The 21,011-nt window shown below is 45.2% G+C and overlaps 1 protein-coding gene and 1 pseudogene across 2 annotated transcripts; both read right to left on the reverse strand.

Annotated features, from left to right (window-relative positions):
- Positions 1–1,139: 1,139 nt before the first annotated feature.
- Positions 1,140–2,214, reverse strand: LOC311236954 (nudC domain-containing protein 3-like; annotated as a pseudogene). The gene has a single exon. The product of its transcript is annotated as a nudC domain-containing protein 3-like (transcript).
- Positions 2,215–9,502: 7,288 nt separating this feature from the next.
- Positions 9,503–16,449, reverse strand: LOC311237219 (uncharacterized protein; the record flags this gene model as incomplete). Its single annotated transcript, XM_084325026.1, has 4 exons — positions 9,503–9,514; positions 10,342–12,500; positions 13,719–15,449; positions 16,407–16,449. The coding sequence occupies 4 exons, from the start codon at positions 16,447–16,449 to the stop codon at positions 9,503–9,505; spliced, it is 3,945 nt and encodes a 1,314-aa protein (XP_084181152.1).
- Positions 16,450–21,011: the final 4,562 nt, after the last annotated feature.

Consider the following 21,011-nt stretch of genomic DNA (forward strand, 5'->3'; position numbering starts at 1 on the left):
TATTATTTTATTTGTTGCCATGCCTAAAATAATAAAGTCAAGCATAGGGCTAAAACATTTTCATAAACAATAATATAATTTTTGTTATATGGTTATAATAAAAGCTTTTCTATACATTTGTCTGATTGATTGAAAACTTTATTAACAGATTGCAGAATGGGTACAATACAGTACAGCTCAATACAACAACAGTGGACTGGAGGATTTTCATTTTCATTTCAACCTTTATTTAAAATCGTAAGCATCTGAGGTTTCCCTCATTTACAGAAATGACGATTGTACAGTACATAATAAAAACAATATTCACAGAAATTTAAACACCAGAGTAAAACATTTAAAACGTTTCAAAATAATTAAAAAATATCAACTAAAACAGTTACAGGTAGTCACACAATGGTCTGAAATCATACGTTTAAACATTCCAAGGGAAGGGAGAACCTCCAATTTCAGCGTGAGTTGAAGGACATTCCATGAGTTAGAGGCATCAAAGGAAAAGGCTGACTTCCCTAGCTCAGAACAAATTTGAGGATCCCTAAGAACCATCCAGTCATTCGATCGAGTTGAATAGGTTCCAATATTCCAATCTAACAGTGAGGAGATATAAACAGGCTGCTTACCAATAAGGGCTTTAAAAATAAATAAATACCAGTGTTTGTTGCGCCTTTCTGCAAGATCATACAGGACACAATGGTGAATATCATATCTGTCACCAGTTATAAATCTGAGAGCTGAGTGATATGCAGAATCCAGAGGTTTAAGAGTTGATGCCGCACCATGCCTATAAATTACATCACCATAGTCCAAAACTGATAAGGATGAAGACCAGAAAAAGACTTTTGGCTTTTTTACATAAGGGTCCTTCATTTTCAATTCATCAAAACATTTAGAGACATACAAATATACAGTAGTTTCATAATTTTTTTTATTGTTTGGGGAAAAAAGGAAAAACATTGTGATGTGTATCGTGTATCGTGTATCGCCGAAAGGTCAGAAAATATCGTGATATCATATTTAGGCCATATCGCCCAGCCCTAATTGGCAGGTACATTTTGGCTGCACTCGTCGACAGTCCTGCGATCGTCCCGTCATCCGCTGCTGCCGCTCGGCTCGTTGGTCATCGGGGCATCTGAACCGGAGTTTCAGAACTGCACGGCGCTGGGCGGGATGTCGAACATGGACGGGTCGAGCTGCTGTCCTTTGAACGGCGAGCCCTCTGCGTCCAAACCCTTCTTCAGCATCTTGTGCACCTTCATCTCGTGGCTCTGTGGCTTGCCCTGGAGCTTCTGGTGGTAGTCGAAGGTCAGTTTGTCCAGAACGGCGTGTTCCTCCTCGTCCAACGTTGCCCTGCTGCGCTCCCTGTTGATCTGGTTCAGATCGATCTCCTTCTCCCCCTTCAACACCGCGTTCCACCAGACCTCCCCGCACTTACTGAGAGACAGGACCACCCAGCGTCCAGGCTCCAGGCTCCACAGAGAGTTCTCCTTGTTGATCTTGTGAGAGTTCTCCCTCCATGAGGACCTGCTCTGCAGCGCCCTCCGTCAGAGACACACACACACTGCTGCTCTGCATGCTGACACACACCTGTCGGCCCTTGACGATGTTTTTGGGGACATGGACACGGATCTCCACATCAGTGTAGTCCTGAGACCAGGTGTAGTTCTCCCGGACCGCTCCATTGTAACTCTCTGGGTTCTCCTGGAACTGGGCCTGATTCGCTGGTTTTGTACTGGCTGCTGCTGCAGACACCTGGCCTCGCTGCGCCGCTCAGCCCGGCCTGCTGCTCCGTGGCTCAGAGCCACCGGCTGCCCGGTTGGAGACGGACGCGGCCGCCGCAGCATCCGAAGGTGAGCTCTGCGTCTGGGCAGCCTCCTCCTGCGGCTCCGCCTGGATCTCCAGCTCCTGCTCCGCGGGGGGCACAGCTCTGGCCTCCTCTCTGGCCTCCTCCTCTCTCTGCTGAAGCTTCTTCAGCTTCCCGTCTCGGTCCTGCTCCGCCACGCGCTCAAACAGTCGGAACGTCTTTAGGACCATTTTCTCTGCCACTCCTGGAGGAAACCCCATTCGGTCGTTGGGAGCCGCCAGCAGGCGGTAGAAGTCGGTCTTGCGGTACAGAAAGCCGAAGTAAACCTGCAGAAAGCTCTGTACGTTCCCGTCATGCTGCAGGATGCCTAGCAACGCGTTGTCATACATCTCGGTCATCTCCAGTGGCGACGCCATTATTGTCGGTGCTGCTAACAATGAGATTAATAATTGATGATTGTGTGAGTGATGCCTGTGCACCGCCGGCCAACAGGAGAGGGTCTGTATTGTCTTTGTATTGTCTCTTTCCACAGCAAAACGGTAGGCAAGGCACCTTGGTTGAGAAATGCAGGCTTCAATCTATGTTGTTTAGTCTATCTGTTCAGTACTGTTCAGTCCTGTTTCAAGATGCACAATGAGATCGTCTTCTTCTTCTTCTTCTTTTGAATTTCCCGCAGTGTAGATGCACCATGGCGTATTACTGCCCTCCTCAGTTCCTATACTACGCTAGTAGTATGGTTTCCATAGTATGGTCTCTGGTAAATCAACTTTTGATTGTTTACACTCTTCTTCTTCTCATCTTCAAAACACATTATACTTCTACTTTCTTCTTCTTCTTCTTTTGAATTTCCGGCAGTGTAGATGCAACATGGCGTATACTTCTGATTGTTTACACTCTTCTTCTTCTTCTTCTTCTTCTTCTTCTTCTTCTTCTTCTTCTTCTTCTTCTTCTTCTTCTTCTTCTTCTTCTTCTTCTTCTTCTTCTTCTTCTTCTTCTTCTTCTTCTTCTTCTTCTTCTTCTTCTTCTTCTTCTTCTTCTTCTCATCTTCAAAACACATTACTATCATCTCTGTCTCCTTCTTCTCTGCTCCTCTTGTCTGTCTCCTTCTTCTCTGCTCTTGTCATACAATATTGTCAACACCCACCAAAAAGAAAAAATCACCCCCTCAGGCTCCGAAGCAGACCCAAACCCGGAACAAAAAACACCCGACAGCCCACAGTGCGGCCTCCACCCACAGCCGACCGCTCCAACACAGCACCCAACCAGAACAAAGCAAAAACCAATGAACAAAACATCTACAAAATGCAAACAAATGCACATCAAACGGTAAGGTTATGTATATAACCAAGTTTTTTTTTTATTTTTTTATTATTGCAAAACAAAATTATTAAAAGTCAGTACTCAACACACAATGCATAATGAAACTAACAATTAAGGTGGCTAAAATGACATGCAAGTACAGAAACAGAAAACAAAAAAAAAGTATATAATAATATTTTACCGTATACAGTGTATATCCAACGAAATTACCAATTATACCAATGTCTTATACAGGATATACCCCTAATACCTATTATCTAAAACCCTACACACATATGCTCCAGCTCGAACCCCCCCCTCCCGGACCCCTCCTTGGATAGTACCTCCATTATCCCTCACTCCTAACCAGACACTACCATCATAAGCTAGCTTTTATTCTCTCCACCACTTCTAACCACATTGACATTTTGGATTCGTTGAGACCCAGAATTCTTGCTGTAGATATTTCTTGATAAATCACATCGAGATATGTAAGAAACCAAACCTTCCGGCACATTTTTTCCGGTTGAAACCAGCGTGATGCGATCAGTTTTTTAGCTACTGTGATACCCGATAAAACCAATCTCTTTAGCTGTGGATTTACTGCAAACTCAAAAACATCATTCAATAGTAATACAGAGGGGTGTACTGGTATATTCCAAGATACGAGTTTTGATAATTGATGGGTCACATCTTTCCAGAATGCCTTAACTGGTGGGCAGTCCCAATACATGTGCATAAATGTCCCTTCGTCTCCATTTGAACATTGGGAGCATTTTGAGTCTTGTTTAAGACCCATTCTGTTCAGTCTTATAGGAGTCAAGTATGTCCTGTGAATATAGTTAAGATTGATTTGTTGATGGTCCGGGTTCCTTGATGTAAGACGGACATTTGCCCATGCTCCTTGCCAATCAAAGTCACTTTCCAGGTCTGGTATATCCCTCCTCCAGACAGAGTCTAGTTGGAGGGTTTCATACGAGGACGTTAGTAATTGATAATAAAAACCTGATACAAAACCTCTCGATGTCTCTCTTTCATAGACGAATTTGTGGTATCTGTGGTGTTCAACTGGTATGTCTAATGGAACACCGTGAGACCTCAAACATAGCCGTAACTGTAAGTAAAAAAGCCATGTGGACTCGGTGAGATTACATTTTGTGCATATCTCTCTATAACTACAAAAACCCTGGTTGTTAAAAACATCCCCTAATGAGTGTATGCCTTGCTCTTCCCATATAGGGAATCTTATAGGACGTTTTTCAATTAAGAGTGCATTGTTATTGAATAAGGGAGTGTGATTGTGCCATTTTTGTGGGTTAGGATATTTTTTTTGTGTTTCACGCCATATCTGGATCGCATGGGTAATTATGGGGCCAAATTTCCGCTCACAGTGCTTGATTGGTAGTTTAGTGTGTGCTATGTCCTTCAGTCTATGTGGGGCTACTATGTTTTCTTCCAATTTTCTCCAGGATACTAATGCTTGGAGATCAAACCATATTGTCAATGGTCTTAATGTGTACGCCTTAAAATATTGGAAAAAATCTGGAACTGCCATGCCACCGTCTGCTTTATTTCTCTGTGCGGTGGATCTTTTTATACGTGGTGGTTTGTTATTCCAAATAAATGTGTATGTGGAGGAGTGTAATCTTTTCCAGTAACCCTCTGGAGGGGGTAACGGTAGCATTGAACTGATGAAGTTGATTCTAGGTAGTACGTCCATCTTAACTATTGATACCCTTGCCTGTACTGAGTTTTTAAGTTTTGCCCACCTGTCCAGGTCGTCTTTGATTTTGTTCTGTATTTTTGTGTAATTGTGCTTCACCGTTTGTCTTATGGTGGGAAATATTTCCACACCCAAGCATCTAAAATGTTTTACCATAGGTATCTCACCTGGGAGGGTTGTATCTTTTTTTGCATGGGTGTTAAGTGGAAGGAAAGCCGACTTCGGCCAATTTATTTTAAATCCCGATAAATCACCAAAGTTCTCAATCAACTTGAGTAGATGAGGCAATGTGGTGTTGGGGCTTTGCATGAACAATATTACGTCGTCCGCATATAAACTAATTTTATGTTGTGTGCCCTTGATTACGATTGGTTCTATGGATTGGTATTGTCTTATATATTGTGCTAAAGGCTCTAGTGATAGATTGAATAGTCCGGGACTAAGAGGGCAACCCTGTCTGGCTGAGCGTGATACCGGAAAGATTTTGGAGATGAATGTACCTGTTGTAATCATGGCCGATGGGTCTTTGTATAATACTTTTATCATATCAATGAATCTTTTTCCTAACCCCATCCTTTCTAGTACTGCCCATATATACGACCATTCCAGCCTGTCAAAGGCTTTCATAGCATCCAGGGACAGCATCGCCTTAGGTATGGTGTCGTCCTTGTCTGCATCTAGTACGTGCAGTATTCGGCTTATGTTATCAGTGATCAGGCGACCTCTTATGAAGCCAGTTTGGTCCGGATGAACTAAAGACGTCATATGCTTTTGTAATCTGATGGCTAATACCTTAGAGTACAGTTTGACATCGGTTCCGAGGAGGCTTAAGGGTCTGTAACTACCGCACTCGGTGGGGTCTTTGTCTTTTTTGAGAAGGACTGAAATGAGTGCAATATTGTCATTTTTATGGAAGCTCCCCTCCTTGACTGAGTATAAGATCATATTTAGTAATAAGGGTCCAATTATGTCCCAACAAGAAAGGTACATTTCTGATGGGATACCGTCTCTTCCAGGAGCCTTACCATTTTGCATTTCGGATATGGCCTTCTTGAGTTCCTCTAGTGTGATCGGTGTTTCTAACTGTTTAGCGTCATCCTCTGAAAGTTTAGGGAGAATAATTTGATTAAGATATGTGTCCATTTTGTATTGATCGAAGGTCGTTTCTGATTTATATAAGTCGGAGTAGAATTCTTTGAATGTATCGTTTATTGTTTTGGGGTCTGTTTCAAGTACTTGTTGTGCTCTAATGGTAGTTATATCAGCAAATTTTGCATTAATTCTTAATCGCATGGCTAATAGGTGACTAGGTTTAGAACCTTGGGAGTATTGCTGTTGTCTTGTGCTGCGTATTTGCATTTCCGATTGTTGTCTGTATATGGCATTGATCTCTGTTTTTAGTACGTTAACTTGATTTTCTAGTCTAGTTGAGTTGTTGTATTTTAAAGAATTAAATAACGTTGAGTAAAGCGTTTCCAGTTCAGACAGTTTTGTGCATTGATTTTTGCGCATTATGGAGGAAAATCTATCAGTGAAATCCTTGATCATACCCTTTACCGACATCCATATTATTCTGGGGTCTTGAACCGAGTTTGCATTCTCCCGTAGGAATACTATGAGAGCTTCTTTGAGTTGTGTAATGAATTCCTTGTTATTAAGCAGCATCGAATTAAAACGCCATCTTGGGGCCCGGGAAGATAGTATACCAAATGTTGCTTTTAGGAGTAAATAACAGTGATCTGATAGTGCATTGGGTATCATTTCCACTTCATATTTATCAAATATCAAAGACATAATCTATTCTGGATAATGTGTTATGTCTCGGCGATCGACAAGAGTACTTTCGGGTCGTGGGATTAAGTGAACGCCATAAATCATTTACACCTGTAATTTTTTACCAATCCTTTAATGCTTTAGATGCATTTTTTTGTTCGCTGGAAAAGGCAAGGTAAGATTTGTCCATCCTTGGATTCCAAATGGCATTAAAATCCGCACCTATTATAAATGAGTAATCGGGATGGTTTAACATTTCATCGGTTAGTGTAGTGAAGAAACCCTCTTCGTACAAATTTGGGGCATATACCGCTGCCAACACTATTTTCCTGTTATTGTGTACAATCCTAGCTATAGTTATACGCCCATCCGCATCCAACCATACCCCCTTTAATTCAATATTTAACTTACGTCTGACGACTATGGCTACACCTCGAGTTCTCGTACCAAAAGAAGAGTGACTAATATTATGGTATGTGTTATCCGCTAACGTATCTATGTCTTCCTCTAAAATGTGCGTTTCGCTTAGTAGAGCCACGTCCACATGTTCTTTTTTCATCAGTGTGAGCACGCTTTTGCGTTTGTGTTGTTTGTTTATCCCACCAGTGTTCCATATCATTATATTCAAACTAGCCATAATCTATGCATGTTTTTGCGTAGTTTTTGGTAATGCTTCTGGAGTGCGAAGCTACAATAGATGTACATCCAATTATTGAGGTCCCGTTGAGAGCCGAGCTTAAAAACATATATATATACAAATAAAAATCCCCTTTTTTCCCCTCACCCAGAGAGTCGTACAGGCCTGTGTTCCAAAAACACATCCTCCGCGTATGACTCCCTCCCTTAGGCCACCGGATTGCCCAAACTGAGCTTTGTAATCCTAATCTTCCTATGCTAATTGCCATAGGATCTAACATTTTCATTCTAATACAATAGAATGTCGCTTTTGGTCTTGCGCCTTCCCTTAATGTAATGAAATATTATGAAAAATGAAAAAAAATAATAATACACTTTCATCGATATATTCATTTGAACCTTCTACTAACTTATGTAGGAAACATCAGAAAAAAGGAAAAGATTGTAGAGAAACATTAACATCTTAATATGAAGAACAATGGGAAAGAACAATGTAAGATAAAAGAGAGAAAAAGAAAATAAAAATAAGGAGTGAGAGATAGAATAAAACTCAACGTGAAGAAGCCACTAGAACAGAATTGAGTAATTAGATAAGAGAAAAACGGAGCCTTTTAGAGCTACAATGTGCCAATCTCTACATCAGTGGAGTGATTATTTAAATTGTTAGAATAACCTTGTTGTGCTCATACGTTTAGGTGTGGTTGATTTTTTTTTTTTTTAAGTCTTATTAAGGCCTGATTAAACTTCAGTCAATTGATCATATGCTTATGCTTATACACACCGGATGTTAATGTTAGAGTTGCAGACCTTCGTTGTAATGGTGCATTATATTCTAGAAGGTTGTAGAATATACTAGTATATACTAACAGACTGTTGTTATGTTCCAGAATGATCTTCCTACCCAGGGTTCATGACTACTAGTATTTTCGGGAGATTTCTAAGTGACCCAGAGCAGTCGAGCGATAAGCCCAGAATATTCCAGATTGTTCTTATTGTCAATGATATATTCTTGTCTCCACGGAGACCAGAGGTCTGAAAATATAATGCATTACGAATCATATTATACACATTATGCCTTGGTGTAGCCGGCATGCATATCATCTAGGGATGGGTACCGAATTCTGTACTTTTGAGGTACCGAACCGAAACACGTCGGTACTACCGAGTATCGAATCAAGTGAGAAACCGATTTTTAAAAAAAAATAAAAAATAAAAAAAAATATTTTTTATAATTTTTTTTTTTTTACTTTTTTTTTTTTTTTTACTTTTTTCTTTTCATGTCAACGTTCACACGCACAATATATGCTTACCTAGGATTTGACTTGATTCAACAACAAAGCAGTCGGAGCAATGACAAGCCGAAAACTGTCGAAATTGTAGTTATTTGAAGTTTTGATTTTTTTTACGACTGAGGTAGGTAAATTAAATTTCGACAGTTTTCGACAGTTATCCTCTGGTACAACTCTGAAGCATGCAGAAATGTCAGCACTGCCTCTGTGATCAACTGGTGGTTCTCATTATCCATGCCAAAGAATGATTTAAGAGAGACGGAAGATACTCCCAGCTCTACCAGACTTTTATAAAAGATTTCCCTCTCTTTCCTATACCTTTCACATTTTAGGAAGACATGCCCGACAGTTTCAGTCTCTCCACATTCACACACCCCATCTGGATGTTTGCCCACCATGAACAAGCTACTGTTCAACCCACAGTGCCCCAGCCTCAGTCTACACATCTTCACCCTATCACTCCTTGACCCATATCCCTCCACCTTGATCTTGACCCGAGGCTGCAGAGAGAAATAGTGCCTTCCCTTGGTCCCCCTTTCCCACTCATCCTGCCACTCAGCCTCAACTCCTTTCTTTATCTTATCTCTGAGTTCTACTCTTCCCATTGAAATACCTATCTCTTCCTCCCTTCCCAGGCTCTGTTTGGCAAGGGAGTCAGCCATCTCATTCCCCGCAATCCCAGCGTGTCCCGGGACCCAACAAAACTCCACTGACCAGCCTGCCTTCGCAATCCTATATAAAACCAACATTATTTCCTGAATGAGATCAGGGCGAGCTTTAGACCCACCTGCACTCAGAGCCATCAGTGCAGCAGCCGAGTCAGAGCATATAATCACCTGGCTTGGTCCCACTTCCTCCACCCACCACAATGCCCAGAGGATGGCAAGCAACTCTGTCACAAATACTGAGCTGCCATCGGATATTCTTTGTCCCTTACCGATCCCTAACCAAGGCACCCACCACCCAAATCCTGCCCTCCCACTTTCAGGACACCCACTTTCAGGAAGAGAATTGTTGAATATATATAGAACACAAATGTTCTAGAATGCTCTATTATGACATCATACTGTGAGATCACAAATGTTCTAGAATGTTCTATTATGACATCATACTGTGACATCACAAATGTTCTAGAATGTTTGCTTATGACATCATACTGTGACATCACAAATGTTCTAGAATGGTCTATTATGACATCATACTGTGACATTACAAAATGTTCTAGAATGTTTAAATTTATTGATATTTTTGCTTAATTTTATATTCGCATCCAGACCATTCCAGAGTGATACCCCACAAACTGCAATGCACATACTTTTAAGAGTTGTACGTCCGTAGGTTGCTTTAAAGCTAATGTCCCTCTAAAATTATAAACACTCTCTCTAGCCGTGATTTTTTTTTGAATGTTGCTTGGTAATTTGTTTTTTATTGCCAGAAACATAATTTGTGCAGATTTGAATTTGATTAAGTCCATGCATTTTAATGTTTGACTCCTTACAAACAGACTATTTGTGTGATCTAAATATCTACCATGATGTACTTACTATCGGCTCTTTTTTGCAGTGTGCATATCATATCTGTCACCAGTTATAAATCTGAGAGCTGAGTGATATGCAGAATCCAGAGGTTTAAGAGTTGATGCCGCAGCATGCCTATAAATTACATCACCATAGTCCAAAACTGATAAGGATGAAGACCAGAAAAATACTTTCGGCTTTTTTACATAAGGGTCCTTCATTTTCAATTCATCAAAACATTTAGAGACATACAAATATACAGTAGTTTCATAAATTTTTTTATTGTTTGGGGAAAAAAGGAAAAACATCGTAGGGAGCCAGGGGCTGGAACATCTGGTACGGGGGCTGGGGGTAAATTATGCGTGGCGGGACCAGTAGCGGAAATTGTTCCGGCTGAGGAGGAGGACCGGGACGGTTGGGGTGGTTCTGAAGAGGGTGCCACAAGTGTCTGTGTGGTGGTCCATAGTGCATGGGCAGGTCCATCATGTTCTGATTGACAGGTGGAGGGTGATGCAGCAGGTTGTTGTTGTTCAGGAGGGGAAAGTTCTGCATGAAGGGAACGTAGGGAGCCAGGGGCTGGAACATCTGGTACGGGGGCTGGGGGTAAATTATGTGTGGCGGGACCAGTAGCGGAAATTGTACCGGCTGAGGAGGAGGACCGGGACGGTTGGGGTGGTTCTGAAGAGGCGGGCCGACGCGCAGCCTCTTGACAAGGGTAGCAGGTTCTGGAGGAGGACCCTCTCTCTTACCTGAAATACCTGAAATATCTGTACTCTGACCTGTACTCTTCTTACTCAGCTCTGCCTCCCCCTCCTTCTGGATCTCCTGGATGATGCGCTCGTCATCTTGCGTGGGGTCACTCATGAGTGAGCACTTGCGGCAGTGCCTACAGCGGGCGCCGGGGGAGGGGGCGTAACCACACTGACAGAAGTGGTTGTAGCTGTTGATGGCTGGCTCTCTGCAGAGGTAACACATGAAGCCTCCACAGCGGCACCACATGTGGTTACAGCCTTCTGACTTCACCAGACCCATCCCGCACTTCACACACTTCCTCACCCGAGCCGCCGTCATACGCTCCTCAAAGAGCACCCTCATGCGGATCTCGTCTTTCTCCAGGACCTGCTCACATGTCTTCCCACTATGCTCTTTCCACTGGACATGGCACTTCCTACAGCTCTCCTTGCGACAGCGAGGATTGGGACAGCTAAACAAGGACATGCCCTTGTCCAACAACGCTGGGAAGTTGCAGAATGGACACCTCACAAGCTCCTCAGCGTAGGTAGCAGCCACAGCCTCTTCAGCCTGTCTCTCATAGTATTTGCACAGAATGTTCTCTGGCAGGACCTTCTCCAGCTCACACACTGGGTACGAATATGGACAGCCCCCCTCCATGCAGCTGAGGTCCGACTGTCCAGAGCCGAACACAGCCTCCTGAGCGTACTTCACCAGGCACTCTTGACAGAAGAGATGGCCGTCAGAACACTGGGTCATCTTCTCAAATGCAAACTCCCCGTAACAGCATCCACACTCAATCAACTGACCATCCCTTATATACTCATCCTCGTTGACCTGATGAGCTAGCAGGAAGTCCTCATGCTCTGCCCACTCCTTGGCTTTCTGCTGGTAGAAAGTGACCTCCTTCTGAACAGAATCTTCCAGAGACCTGTAGGTTTTGCAGTAGCGACGGTCGTTCTCCAGGAAAAACATCTTCCTGGTAACCTTCACTGAACCTTGCTCAAACAGGAAGTTAACATAGCAGGGCTCAGCGTAGGCTCTGCTGCGATGTCTCTTCCCAGACTCCTGCCACTTCTTCAGAGCGTCACATAAGGCCTTTCGTGTGATGGCATAGTGTCCCTTGAGGCGGTTCAGGGCCCATTTGATGTCTTGACAGCTGAGCATCCTGAAGTCAGACATCAGCAGGTCAGCAGTCTGCATCACAGCCTCTGGCCCCACTGCCTCCAGCTTGGTGTAGTCAAACAGGTCCTCAGTCACCTGTGTATTAGTGTCTCCAGCCTCCAGGAGGATACTAGTAGGTGCTGCTGTGGCTGCTGCTGCTATGCCTCTCCTGGGATACGCTGGGTTTTCCAACAGCATATTACATATAACATTCAAGTCTTTCACATTGTTCTGTTGGATCAAATCTGCAATATAGGCCTCCTGGACATCAGGGAATAGATCCAACAACCCAGTGATTAGGGTTCTCACATGGGGGGGCTGCTGCTCCACTCCCTCTGCCCCATGTGCCTCCCGTGGCACAGAGGGCCCAGGCCTTGCATCCTCTAGCCTGGGAAACATCGCAGGGGCCAGGGCCGGGTTGGCACCCTCTGGGTTGGGGGCTGGAGCCGGGGCCACAGCAACCAGATTACCAGCAATATTGCCGAAGAAGCGGGTCAAGGCTGGGGGAGCAGGTGGGTTGGGGTTGGGGTTGGGCACCCTGGCATTGGGGGCTGGTGCAGGGGCCACGGCTGGAGCCTGAACCAGATCAGGTAAATTATTGAGATGTCTGAAGTAGTGAGTCAATTGTTGAATATATATAGAACACAAATGTTCTAGAATGCTCTATTATGACATCATACTGTGACATCACAAATGTTCTAGAATGTTCTATTATGACATCATACTGTGACATCACAAATGTTCTAGAATGTTTGCTTATGACATCATACTGTGACATCACAAATGTTCTAGAATGGTCTATTATGACATCATACTGTGACATCACAAATGTTCTAGAATGTTTAAATTTATTGATATTTTTGCTTAATTTTATATTCGCATCCAGACCATTCCAGAGTGATACCCCACAAACTGCAATGCACATACTTTTAAGTGTTGTACGTACCATAGGTTGCTTTAAAGCTAATGTCCCTCTAAAATTATAAACACTCTCTCTAGCCGTGAAATTCTTTTGAATGTTGCTTGGTAATTTGTTTTTTATTGCCAGAAACATAATTTGTGCAGATTTGAATTTGATTAAGTCCATGAATTTTAATGTTTGACTCCTTACAAACAGACTGTGTGATCTAAATATCTACCATGATGTACTATCCGTATGGCTCTTTTTTGCAGTGTGCATATCATATCTGTCACCAGTTATAAATCTGAGAGCTGAGTGATATGCAGAATCCAGAGGTTTAAGAGTTGATGCCGCAGCATGCCTATAAATTACATCACCATAGTCCAAAACTGATAAGGATGAAGACCAGAAAAAGACTTTCGGCTTTTTTACATAATGGGTCTTCATTTTCAATTCATCAAAACATTTAGAGACATACAAATAGACAGTAGTTTCATACATTTTTTAATTGTTTGGGGAAAAAAGGAAAAACATTGTGATGTGTATCGTGTATCGCCGAAAGGTCAGAAAATATCGTGATATCGTCTGTCAGCCTGTCTCATAACACGCTTCCCTCGGTTTAGTCCATTTTTCCACATTTCATGGGGGTGTTCCATTACCGTATATGGTTAATCGGGGCGGTTTTGGTATGCAAATACGTGAAAGTGTGCACGAGCCTTAGCGTTGAAGCAAGGTGATATTTATCATGACAGGTGTGCGTAGGACCTGTGTTCTAGAATGGTCTATTATGACATCATACTGTGACATTACAAATGTCACAGTATATTACAAACGCGCGGCCTCTTGACAAGGGTAGCAGGTTCTGGAGGAGAACCCACTCTCTTACCTGAAATACCTGAAATATCTGTACTCTGACCTGTACTCTTCTTACTCAGCTCTGCCTCCCCCTCCTTCTGGATCTCCTGGATGATGCGCTCGTCATCTTGCGTGGGGTCACTCATGAGTGAGCACTTGCGGCAGTGCCTACAGCGGGCGCCGGGGGAGGGGGCGTAACCACAGTTGCAGAAGTGGTTGTAGCCGTTGATGGCTGGCTCTCTGCAGAGGTAACACATGAAACCTCCACAGCGGCACGACATGTGGTTACAGCCTTCTGACTTCACCAGACCCATCCCGCACTTCACACACTTCCTCACCCGAGCCGCCGTCATACGCTCCTCAAAGAGCACCCTCATGCGGATCTCGTCTTTCTCCAGGACCTGCTCACATGTCTTCCCACTATGCTCTTTCCACTGGACATGGCACTTCCTACAGCTCTCCTTGCGACAGCGAGGATTGGGACAGCTAAACAAGGACATGCCCTTGTCCAACAACGCTGGGAAGTTGCAGAATGGACACCTCACAAGCTCCTCAGCGTAGGTAGCAGCCACAGCCTCTTCAGCCTGTCTCTCATAGTATTTGCACAGAATGTTCTCTGGCAGGACCTTCTCCAGCTCACACACTGGGTACGAATATGGACAGCCCCCCTCCATGCAGCTGAGGTCCGACTGTCCAGAGCCGAACACAGCCTCCTGAGCGTACTTCACCAGGCACTCTTGACAGAAGAGATGGCCGTCAGAACACTGGGTCATCTTCTCAAATGCAAACTCCCCGTAACAGCATCCACACTCAATCAACTGACCATCCCTTATATACTCATCCTCGTTGACCTGATGAGCTAGCAGGAAGTCCTCATGCTCTGCCCACTCCTTGGCTTTCTGCTGGTAGAAAGTGACCTCCTTCTGAACAGAATCTTCCAGAGACCTGTAGGTTTTGCAGTAGCGACGGTCGTTCTCCAGGAAAAACATCTTCCTGGTAACCTTCACTGAACCTTGCTCAAACAGGAAGTTAACATAGCAGGGCTCAGCGTAGGCTCTGCTGCGATGTCTCTTCCCAGACTCCTGCCACTTCTTCAGAGCGTCACATAAGGCCTTTCGTGTGATGGCATAGTGTCCCTTGAGGCGGTTCAGGGCCCATTTGATGTCTTGACAGCTGAGCATCCTGAAGTCAGACATCAGCATGTCAGCAGTCTGCATCACAGCCTCTGGCCCCACTGCCTCCAGCTTGGTGTAGTCAAACAGGTCCTCAGTCACCTGTGTATTAGTGTCTCCAGCCTCCAGGAGGATACTAGTAGGTGCTGCTGTGGCTGCTGCTGCTATGCCTCTCCTGGGATACGCTGGGTTTTCCAACAGCATATTACATATAACATTCAAGTCTTTCACATTGTTCTGTTGGATCAAATCTGCAATATAGGCCTCCTGGACATCAGGGAATAGATCCAACAACCCAGTGATTAGGGTTCTCACATGGGGGGGCTGCTGCTCCACTCCCTCTGCCCCATGTGCCTCCCGTGGCACAGAGGGCCCAGGCCTTGCATCCTCTAGCCTGGGAAACATCGCAGGGGCCAGGGCCGGGTTGGCCGGGGCCGGGTTGGCACCCTCCGGGTTGGGGGCTGGAGCCGGGGCCACAGCAACCAGATTACCAGCAATATTGCCGAAGAAGCGGGTCAAGGCTGGGGGAGCAGGTGGGTTGGGGTTGGGCACCCTGGCATTGGGGGCTGGTGCAGGGGCCACGGCTGGAGCTTGAACCAGATCAGGTAAATTATTGAGATGTCTGAAGTAGTGAGTCAATTGTTGAATATATATAGAACACAAATGTTCTAGAATGCTCTATTATGACATCATACTGTGACATCACAAATGTTCTAGAATGTTCTATTATGACATCATACTGTGACATCACAAATGTTCTAGAATGTTTGCTTATGACATCATACTGTGACATCACAAATGTTCTAGAATGGTCTATTATGACATCATACTGTGACATCACAAATGTTCTAGAATGTTTACATTTATTGATATTTTTGCTTAATTTTATATTCGCATCCAGACCATTCCAGAGTGATACCCCACAAACTGCAATGCACATACTTTTAAGTGTTGTACGTACCGTAGGTTGCTTTAAAGCTAATGTCCCTCTACAATTATAAACACTCTCTCTAGCCGTGAACATTTTTGAATGTTGCTTGGTAATTTGTTTTTTATTGCCAGAAACATAATTTGTGCAGATTTGAATTTGATTAAGTCCATGAATTTTAATGTTTGACTCCTTACAAACAGACTATTTGTGTGATCTAAATATCTACCATGATGCACTATCCGTATGGCTCTTTTTTGCAGTGTGCATATCATATCTGTCACCAGTTATAAATCTGAGAGCTGAGTGATATGCAGAATCCAGAGGTTTAAGAGTTGATGCCGCAGCATGCCTATAAATTACATCACCATAGTCCAAAACTGATAAGGATGAAGACCAGAAAAAGACTTTTGGCTTTTTTACATAAGGGTTCTTCATTTTCAATTCATCAAAACATTTAGAGACATACAAATATACAGTAGTTTCATAAATTTTTTAATTGTTTGGGGAAAAAAGGAAAAACATCGTGATGTGTATCGTGTATCGCCGAAAGGTCCGAAGATATCGTGATATCATACATGTATTTAGGCCATATCGCCCAGCTCTAATTGGCAGGTACATTTTGGCTGCACTTGTCGACAGTCCTGCGATCGTCCCGTCATCCGCTGCTGCCGCTCGGCTCGTTGGTCATCGGGGCATCTGAACCGGAGTTTCAGAACTGCACGGCGCTGGGCGGGATGTTGAACATGGAGGAATCGAGCTGCTGTCCTTTGAACGGCGAGCCCTTTGCGTCCAAACCCTTCTTCAGCATCTCGTGCACCTTCATCTCGTGGCTCTGTGGCTTGCCCTGGAGCTTCTGGTGGTACTCGAAGGTCAGTTTGTCCAGAACTGCGCGTTCCTCCTCGTCCACTACCACACACTACATAAGGTTAACCTTTCACTATCACACTACAGAAGGTTAACCTTTCACTACCACACTACATAAGGTTAACCCTTCACTATCACACTACAGGGTTAATCCGTTCACTACACTACATTTACATTTACATGTTGTCATTTAGCTCCTTCTTCTTCTTATTTGAATTTCCGGCAGTGTAGACGCATCGTGGCGTATTACTGCCCTCCACAATTCTTTTTATGGGCTCTTCTTCTTCTTCTTCTTCTTCTTCTTCTTCTTCTTCTTCTTCTTCTTCTTCTTCTTCTTCTTCTTCTTCTTCTTCTTCTTCTTCTTCTTCTTCTTCTTCTTCTTCTTCTTCTTCTTCTTCTTCTTCTTCTTCTTCTTCTTCTTCTACTGGACCCCGTCATCAACTACATTGTCCATTGGAGTGCAGCTAATGCTGCTACTTCCTGTCTGAGCCCCCCTCCGCGGGACCCTCCTTGCCCCCTGCGATCTTATTCTGGGCTGCTTTGTCCCTCTCAGCCCCCACAGCCAATTCCCTAACCACCTCCTCCCAGTCCAGACCTTCCATTCCCAGATGTTGAACCGCTATCCTAACAATCATCTTCACCATCGCTGTTTTACCCTTAGCCTCTGCCATACCAGTAACTACCCCTGCCACGAAGGCCACAATACCTAATTTCTCCTCCCTTCCCCTCTCTCTTTCCTCCCTCTCTATACCTCTCTGCAAAATGCCCTCCTTCAACCCCCTGCACCCTTTCTTGGCTGCCCTGTCCTACCCTGCTAACCGCCTCAGCATACGACAACTTACCCTCCCTTCTCACTCTCCGATCCGCAACCTCCTTCTTCATCACCTCACACCCCCTAAACGCTACACTATGCTCCCCACCACAACTACAGCACATCGGCTTCACTCCCTCTCCACACTTCCCATATTCATGTTCCCCGCCACACCTAGCGCACCTCAGCCCCTTCCTACACGTGGTAGCTATATGGCCAAACTCCTGGCACCTATAGCACCTAAGAGGATTCTGAACAAATTCCCTAACCCTATATGTTACAAAGGATCAGATTAAACCGAATATATATATTTATTGATTGATATATATTGCATAATATTTGTATATCGTTTGATATCCCTTGTATATTCCTTGTACATATACACGGAATATCCCTTTAGCCTAGTACAGACCATAATATTTCATTCTCCTATTGGACAGCGGTCCACAGGCGCCAAGGCCATGCCTCCAAAGTCAGGTTCAAAGTCACCGCCGGGGACATGCCTGGACATGAACGGTACTGCGTAAGGATATGAGACAGGAATAAAGCTGGTACTAGTTTATTCATCTAAGCGTATAAATACGGCGCAGGTGAATACAGAAGCACTTAGTTAGAAGTCTTAGTCTTAGAGAGTTACCCAATAAGTTGAAGCCTCACCCACGATACGACGTGCGGTGCAGTATGGCCTGTTTGGCCCCAAATAGAGCATTGAGACCGCGTGCGAATTAATAACTGAAGTGTCAGAGTTTAACGCTGTACCGTCAAGTTCGACCTATTCTATTAAGTCAGTAATAGTCTATTCGTGTATAGTGTATCGTGCGGCTAAAGTTCTACAGTGACCAGCACCACCAACGTTTCCTCGTATCAGCTAGAGTGCTTATCCAGGCTGGGCTGCTTATCATGGCGCTTTCACCCGAGGGGCCCTAGACGAGGACCGTGTGGATTATGTACACTGGAGAACCTACCGACGACTGCATAGCCCTTTTCGGCTGGATTATATTTGCTTTTGGTCCTGTAATTGATGGAGCGGAGAATCGCCGACACCCACAAGTGTGTGGGATTTACCCTGTGAGGAGCCACGTCGAGTCCGCCTCTCGGAAGCCTGAGGCCGGCTAGCTTTCTTCCATGTGGAGCTACATGCTAAGGAGAACAGCTGTATTCGTCTGTGGATCAAGATCTTATTGCACCGTCTCCTGTACTCGGAGTCTCCTTATCATCGTTGACCCAGACTCTACTACCGACAGATCCTCTACCCTTGCTGGCTTACAACCGGGGGGACCCTTCCAGTATCTCCCGCTATATTACTAGTGTACCATAGATATAATTCCCTAAGATTCAGGTTGTATGATTATATCCTGCGTAATATGAGAATGGACATTCGTTATTGATTTGCCTACGCACATTCCTTTGCCTTATAAGCGCATTCAAAGTGAAGTAAAGTAAAGTATATTATGTACCTTTTGCTGCTAATAAATACTTAAATACAGCTTTGTGTGGAACCGATTCATTGTGGGGAAGTGTTCATCATTAGATACCTGTGTACTGTATGGCCAGTAGGAATGTACATAAGACGGTAGTGGTTTAATGATACCATACTTATCAATACAGTCAGGGAATTGTACCCCTCAGTTACAATTGGTCCTTCGAGCCGGAGGGTAACTAGCGTAATATTAATATAGTGGTATTAATATTGACATGGCCAATGATGAACACTCCACAAAACGGTTCTCCTAAAATAGATCGCCCGCAGCGTAGACGGCAGACACCTCAGTACTTAGAGGATTACGTTGCCAGTATACTACCTAGCTTTCTACAGACGGTAAATGCGGAAAAAGTAGATAGTAAAATTATGTCCGACCCTATCGACCAGGCTACCCCGCCAGTAGAGGCCCTAGTGGGTTCTAACGTAACTGACCAAGCTCACGGTGGGGACCAGGAGGGACCTGACATGACTTTACCCCCCGCCAAGACCGAAGAAGTAGTCCCCGGAGAGCTCCAGGATAAAGAAAGCCCTCCAGGGATGGAACTCGACCCACTACAAGAAGGGACGAGCACCCCGGAGATGGATCTCCTCGACTCGCCACAGGAGAACGGATCTCCAACGAGTACTACCAGGAGCGGATCACCTCAACCAGCGTCTTCCCCCAGCGAGGCGGACAAGATGCTGGCACAGGCCTTCCTCGCCAGCCTGGCAGCCTCAACCGAGCGCGATCGACTCCAAGCACAGACGCTTAGTGAGCGCGAACATTCTTCCATGGAAAGAGAACGCCTTCAAGCGCAGCAACGGAGTGACGAAGACCGTATACGTCTAGAGATTAGACGCCTTCAGACGGAAGAGAATATGGGAAGAGACCGGGCCGAAGCCCAGCGCGCCGCCGCCGAAGCCCAGCGCGCCGCTGCCGGTGCCCAAAGAGAAGCAGAGCGCGACCTCGCTCTCACCAAGCGCGAAGCCGAGCGCGACCGATTACAAGCGCAGATAATGGAGCAGCTGATTACCAGGGCAACCCCCCCTCCCTCCGCACGGGGCTCCAGGGCCTCGTCAAGACAAGGGTCAAGGGCACCCTCCCCTATCCGATCAAGCGACCCTGAGCCCGACCACCAGAGAGAGCCTATATCCCTCTCCGAACCCCTTCCCCGACCGGTCCAAGCGAGACCCAGCTACAGGGAAGAACCAGTCTACACCGCGGAGAGGCTAAATAGACGACTACAGGATCTAGATGACCTGCCAGAGGAAGAAGAAGAGGGAGAGGAGGAGAGTCAAGCCCAACAGCAGCACAGTACTCCACAGGACCAGGAGGTCCAGTACAGCCCAGGCTTTACCCCCGCGGCTCTGCGCTACAGACCCCCGACTCAATTCACGGGTGAGCTTGACGCACGACCAGCCCCGAGGAACAGCACCTGGGTACGCGGGCCATGGTACCCAGCAGGTACCAGCCCACCAAGACACGTAAGAGGAGACTCGCCTAGGAGGCCTCTCTTCCAACACTCACCGATGTGCCAGCCATCCATGGCATCGTACATTGGCACACTGATGTTCCCGGACTTCACACACGAGAACAGAGCACAGTACATAGAGCTACGAATGTGCTTAGAGACAATGATGTCCGATGTAGCTGTTGAACCGTACAAATATGCTATCCTACTAAAGCACCTCAAGGTGCCCCGAGCGCACAATATAGCGCTGGCATATGCCACCTCTACTACCCCATACACCGCGGCTCTAGCAGCACTCGACCAAAGATATGGACGCATATGGGACTACGTAATACAAGAGATAAGGCATATTGACCGCCTACCCCCAGCCACAGACAATCGCTCACTAGATGACCTGTCTATCAAGGTACAATCCCTGGTAGGGATGCTGGGGGCGCAAAAGGAAAAGGGTATGCACGAACTGTACGCAAACTCTAATGTCGAGAGGATTTTAGAGAAGCTTCCGCCCGCCCGACAAGAGCGCTTCAGGCGGCAAAGAGACCACCGTGATCCTAACGGTCCCGAGCCATCCCTCCTAGACCTAGCCGACTTCCTGGCGAGAGAAGTCAACAG

The sequence above is a fragment of the Notolepis coatsorum genome (genome assembly GCF_963971535.1).
Source record: "Notolepis coatsorum genome assembly, chromosome: 11".
NCBI lineage: Eukaryota > Metazoa > Chordata > Actinopteri > Aulopiformes > Paralepididae > Notolepis > Notolepis coatsorum.